Source organism: Oryzias melastigma, linkage group LG24 (genome assembly GCF_002922805.2).
Source record: "Oryzias melastigma strain HK-1 linkage group LG24, ASM292280v2, whole genome shotgun sequence".
In the NCBI taxonomy this organism is placed as follows: Eukaryota; Metazoa; Chordata; class Actinopteri; order Beloniformes; family Adrianichthyidae; genus Oryzias; species Oryzias melastigma.
Window position 1 is genome coordinate 17,258,133 of NC_050535.1, and position 6,294 is coordinate 17,264,426.

The 6,294-nt window shown below is 35.9% G+C and overlaps 1 protein-coding gene across 2 annotated transcripts in view; it reads right to left on the reverse strand.

The window, feature by feature from the left end:
- Window positions 1-136: 136 nt before the first annotated feature.
- xrn2 (5'-3' exoribonuclease 2) overlaps window positions 137-6,294 on the reverse strand; it is a 35,435-nt gene continuing 29,277 nt past the window's right edge. For both annotated transcript variants that reach the window (XM_024290704.2, XM_024290702.1), the window contains 3 exons: window positions 4,867-4,927; window positions 1,284-1,488; window positions 137-469 (listed from right to left, as the gene is read on the reverse strand). In XM_024290704.2, the coding sequence (XP_024146472.1) occupies window positions 407-469; window positions 1,284-1,488; window positions 4,867-4,927 (329 nt within the window). In that variant the 3' untranslated portion in view covers window positions 137-406. The remainder of the gene's footprint in view (window positions 470-1,283; window positions 1,489-4,866; window positions 4,928-6,294) is intronic.

Genomic DNA, 6,294 nt, shown 5'->3' on the forward strand with positions numbered 1-6,294 from the left:
TTCCATTTTGTGCAAAAGCAAAAAATATATTTGTTGCGCAAACTGTTTTGGAAAGTGTATAACTATATATTTTTTATCTTTTTTTAAATGAATTGATCACAATGGATTTAAAAAAAAGATTTTCCCAACAGACAAATATTCTACCAATTATTTTATTCCTTTTTTTTAAACACAAACTGCTTGGAGAAACTTCTCTCAAAAACAAACACAGTGTGGCACTTTGTACATGACTCAGTTTCATTTTACAGGGTAAACACGTCCATGATAAAAATGACAAATTACTTCTTTTCTTTAAAGTTGAGCAAAAAAATGGGAAAAACACTGTACATTAAGAGTAGAAAAAAAAGGTTTTTTTTCTAACAAAAGAAGTTGTCATCCCCTAAAATTAATTTGTTCCCGTTTGATTTCAGTTCCAGTTGTAGCGTCTGGATGGTGGAGGAGGAGGATAGCTTCTGCTGGAGCCGTAGCCCTGTAAGACAAAAGACAAACACTCATTTATGGAGTTTTACAGATTTTATTTCTAACTTAAAGATTTGTGGAAAAAAAGAGGCAAAAATTGCACATTTTCGAATCAACCAAAAGAAGACAAAAATATATGTGTTTTAATCTGAAAACCCCCTTTGACGAAACAGATAAATGTGTTTGAAAAGAACTATGAAACAAAAAGAATTTGCATGGCCCGCTATAACCTGAAGTAAAGGAGAGCTTTGTTGGAATTTGTGTGCAGTGACCCTTTAATGGATCTCGCCCACAGACTAAACTGAAGCTCCATTACAGTGTTTGGTTGGGGTAAAATAAACCAAACAAAACTTATTCATTGTGACTCTCTGGCATACTTTGTACACTGGACTTCCTCTCGCTCTGGAGAACAGAATAGTTTTTATTATTAGTTAATACGACAGGCTGCAGCTTCTTTTCCTTTCCCCCCATTGATGAAATGAGGGGCGGCGAGCGTGTTTACAAAATGATCCGTCCGTTCCCGGTGAGGCTTTAATGGAAAACTGGCTGTTTTTGTAAAAGCCTTTAATGTTTCTAATCCCTTTATTACAAAAATGTTGAGTAACTAGAGGTCATCCTGTTCTGAACGCCAGTAAACTAGTTTCATCAGAAAAAACTTCAATTAACAAATATAAAACATTTAATTAGCTTTCAAATCTGATAAAAATAAATAATTATGACATCTTTTCTTCATTTAATATAATTAAATAATCACATGAAATAACCAACATAAACTATTAGATTTTTAGATGCACCAAACATTTGATGAGATTTTCTGGGTGTACCTGCTGTCCTCGGTTGCCCCTTCGATCGCCCCGGCGGTCTTGCCAGTCGTCTCGGCGGTATTCGTACTGCTGCTGGTAGCCGTCCTGCCGCGGCCCTCCGTGATCCCGGTTCTGCTGGTACGCCAACGGCTGGGACTGCACCACCCGATTCCATCCGTGTCCACCGCCGCCGTCGCCGTCGCCGCCGCCCCCGTACTGTTGCTGCCTGGAAACACGTATGACTTATTAGATTCTGTGAAGTGCCCCCCCCCCTCAAGCAAGGTCTGGATCTTGAGCTTGAAGCGCTGGTTTTTCGGGGCTCAAAAACGGCTGCGTTCCACGCCGCGTTTCATCTGAAGTGGGAGCAGAGAGTTTGGAAAGAAAAGCACCTGAGCTCAAAGGGAAAACTCCCTAAACTGGGTAATGAGGTGGATATCGGCCATCATGGGTCATGAATTCAAAACGATACTTTATGATACAGATTTGACGCTCTATCACAGAATACACACCACAAAGCAAACAGAGTCAACACATACTTGAGCAAGAAATTGTTTGATCTCATCAAGAGCAGCTTTAGCTAGAAAAGTTGCATTACCTTCAATAATTTTAGTGTGAATGCTTTTTCCTGAAAGTAGTCATTAAAGATGCTGAAGCTTTTTGCAGTAAATGGTGACACAATTTTCTTTTAATTACTGAAGAGATTTGCTAAAAATGCAAAAGCTGTTTGCAAAATGTTAAATTTCCTAAAAGACTGAAAATTTTGTTAAAGAACTATGAAGGAGGGCTGAAGTTGACCAAAATTTCTGAATAATTTGTAGTAAAATTGCTTAAAAATCCCTAATAGATAATACAATTTGCAAAAATATTTAGATTGTTGCTTAAATATTAGCTAAACTCCAAAGTAGCCAAACATTCCTAAGTTAACTTAATCAGCCAAAAATGTTAGCCTGTTGCTCAAATAGAAGTTAAACTCTAAATTAGCCTAAAAAAACCCTACAAGATAACAAATTAGCCTAAAACATTAGCATGTTGCTAAATTATTAACTAAACTCCAAATTAGCATAAACAATCTCAGTAGATGCCAAATTAGCCAAAAAAGCTAGCACATTGCTTACATACTAGCCAAACCCCGAAATAGCCTGTAATTCCTCAGTGAACTAAATTAGTCAAAAGCATTAACCTGCTGTTAAAATAGAAGCTAAACTCTAAATGCCTCAAAAACGCTAGTAGATAAAAATTAGCCTAAAACGTTAGCATGTTACCAAATTATTAGCTAAACTCCAAATTAGCATAAAAAACCTCAGTAGATGCCAAACTAGCCAAAAAAATTAGCACATGGCTTAAATACTAGCTAAATTCCAAAAAAGCCAAAAAATCCTAAGTAAACTAAATTAGCCAAAAACGTTAGCCTGTGCTAAAGTAGAAGCTAAACTCCAAAATAGCCCAACATTTCTTAGTGAACTAAATTAGTCAAAAATGTTAGCATGTTGTCAAAATAGAAGCTAAACTTTAAATTAGCCTAAAAAAACCTAGTAGATAACAAATTAGCCTAAAACATTAGCATGTTGCTAAATTATTAGCTAAACTCCAAATTAGAATAAAAAACCTCAGTTTGCCAAATTAGCCAAAAAAGCTAGCACATTGATTACTTACTAGCTAAATTCTAAAAGAGCCAAAAATTCCTATGTAAACTAAATTAGCCAAAAACGTTAGCCTGTGCTAAAGTAGAAGCTAAACTCTAAATTAGCCTAAAAAAACCTAGTAGATAACAAATTAGCCAAAAACATTAGCATGTTGCTAAATTATTAGCTAAACTCCAAATTAGCATAAAAAACCTTAGTAGATGCCAAATTAGCCAAAAAAGCTAGCATGTTGCTTAAATACTAGCTAAATTCCAAAAGAGCCAAAAATTCCTAAGTTAACTAAATTAGCCAAAAACGCTAGCCTGTGCTAAAACATTAGCTAAACTTCAAATTATCCAAACATTCTTAGTGAACTAAATTAGTCAAAAATGTTAACATGTTGCTAAAATAGAAGCTAAACTCTAAATTAGCCTTAAAAAACCCAGCAGATAACAAATTAGCCAAAAGTATTAGAATGTTGCTAAAATTATTAGCTAAACTCCAAAATAGCCTAAAATCCCTCAGTAAACTAAATTAGTCAAAAAGTTAGGATGTTGCTAAAATATAAGCTAAACTGATTTTTTTTTAATTATTTTAAAAGATGAAAACATAGCCATGAATATATTTAAAGGCTTGTTGCTAATCTACTTAAAATTTTGAAATTTGAAGACTTTTATTCCTTTTATTCATATTTTACTCAATATTAAAAAAAAAAAAGCAGTAATGTCCTGAACAAGTTGAACATTTTGATACCAAGATTGGTGAAATTGTTGAAAGTGTGATTGAGTTTTTACGTGCCGAAAAATGTTCATAAAGGAGCAGGAGAATCACTACAGTGTGAATGCTTGTCTACATTAAAATTAAGCTGTGAACGTATTACCAAAAACAAACAAAAAAAATGTCTCCAATTTGAGAGACCAACATTAGGCTCAGGTGCAGGATTTGATTGTAACTTTGCACTTTGCCTTTCCATTATGGATATTTACAAAATGTAACTAAATAATTGTATAAGTAAAATGGAAGAAATAGGAAAAAATATTCCTTAATTAAACAAAAATGCAACAAAAAAAACACTTTTAACTTCCTTAACTTTAATCTAGAGGTTCAGACTGTTGGACTAAATCCTTTTGTTTAAATTATAGAGCACCATATACAGTATGTCACAGTTCTTTTCACCAAAGGACTGAAAAATGATGCAACTGTCTCTCTAAACGTATGAGGGGCGTGGATGAATATGAGGTAAAAACATCCATCTGTAGCTCAAGTGGCCTCATTTCTATAACTTTGAGGGACTGAAAGCGGACCCACCACACTCCAAACCGCCTCGAACAATATTTTAATCCAGCAGTGATGATACAATCTCATATGAAGAACAATGGGGAGAGAAGAAAGTAGGAGCGGCGGCCCCCATCCCTCATTAATGAACCATGTCACACTCTGGCCAGCGCTGGACTTAAGTGAGCGCTGGAATCCATAATCCCCCCTCTCTTCAAGTTCCTTCTGCGTTTCATTTCGTCTCCTCCCGAGTAGGTAAAGAAACTGTTTCAGTCGCTGCTAATAACTACTGACCTGGAGTGACACGGAGCCACAAAGAGACTGAGAAGTTGAACCTGATTAGGACTTTGGAGAGGTCTGCAGCCAGAATCAATAGGTGGTCTGTGGCGAGTCGCAGGCTGCAGCGCAGGAAACAACGCAGCCTCCAGCAGCATTAGTGCTGCTTCATTAAGTTAGACAAACGTCCTCCAGAGAAATTAGTTTTAGAGCGATCGGAGGGGAAAAAATCTTACTTTGGGAACAGCAGATCTGCTAACATGAGGGAGGTTTTATATGGATGTAACAACAACAGTTACCTTCACATTTTCAAGTTTCAGTAATAAGAAAAGGAGACTCAAAATTCTAAAAAGAATTGACAAGAAAATATGGCTATAACTGCATACTTTTAAATCAGAAAGTTACAATATATACACTCAGGGAGAACTCACCTTGGAAACTGTGGCTGTTGGAAAGGTTGCGATGCTCCCAACTGAGGATTTGGTCTGGAATCTGCAGAGAACAAAAGACACGGCCATGAGAGGCTCTGCTGACCTAAGTTTCAGGTTTTCTCTTGAAGGACTGGAATGAAGCGTTGCTCTCAAATGAAGCTGAATCATAGTGTGTCAGCATTTCCAAACATGAACAGAGTTTAACGCTTCCATTAGACAGTAAAAATGTTGAATTCTTACGTCCATTATTGACTCAAATCCACTAAAAACTAGAACTGGGTTGATAAAATCGATTAATCGATTTAGGCTTAATATATCAATCGATTCATAAAAATATAGAATGATTTAGCACATAAAGCTAAAGTCTGCTAGCTTGATGCTAACGTTTAATGGAATTTCCCATAGGATGGCTAATGCTAACACTCGGTCGACCTAAACATACATTCTTGACTAAATTACCATCTTTATAAACTCACAATAATTAATTTTCCAAATTCTTTTAAGGAAATATTTTAAAGTAATCATTTGTGGTCTAAAACACAGTTTTTTGCTCATACTTTCTTCTTCTTCTGGAATAAGGTGTAATTCTATAGCGTGGTCGCCACCTAGTGGTCAAACTGAAACGTCCTCCAGGAGAAGCAGAACAATGTTTACAATGTTAATGATCTGAACATTTTTGTTAGAACTTCTCCTTTAGAGAATCTATATAACACTGTATGATATTAACAATCTCATTATTTCACTGATACATTTACAGTGTGTGAACTGGATCAGATTAATATAAATATATTCATAACATATAGTAGATTATTCATTTGATTCTAAACAAATATGACTTATAAATGTGCAAACCCTAAATTAAATTGAAAAGATCGTGAAAAAAAAAAAACAGAATTAAATCGATTCAGGATCTTGTGAATCGAATAGTTTCTGGAAATTCTTATTGATACCAGCCCTAATTAAAACTCCAGTTTAAAGGCTTACATCATTTTGTTTTTTCAAATTTTCTCTGTTGTGTTTCTCGATGTTGATCATCGGAAGTGAGAAATGATGACAACATCAGACATTTTCCTCTGGTGCACGTTTTTTACTCCAAGAAGACAGAACGGAGGGTAAAACCCCACACCGAGCCGCGCCGAGATACTAAACTCTCTTAACTTCTAACAGATTTGACTTTGATATCACGCAGAAAACCAAAACACACCAAACTGCCTCATTTTTTGTCACGGATACACAACAAAGTCAGTTGTCATGAAGAAGATTTACAAAAGGTTCATCGCACTGGCCTTTGGGGGCGGAGGGTGGGAGGAAACGCAGATGAGCAGAAAGCGGGAGCGCCGCATTTGCATTTTTTTGTTCAGAAAATAAAATAAGCATTCAGCAGGCAGCATTGTGGACGCCTCAAGTACCCTGGTTCCATTGCTGCAA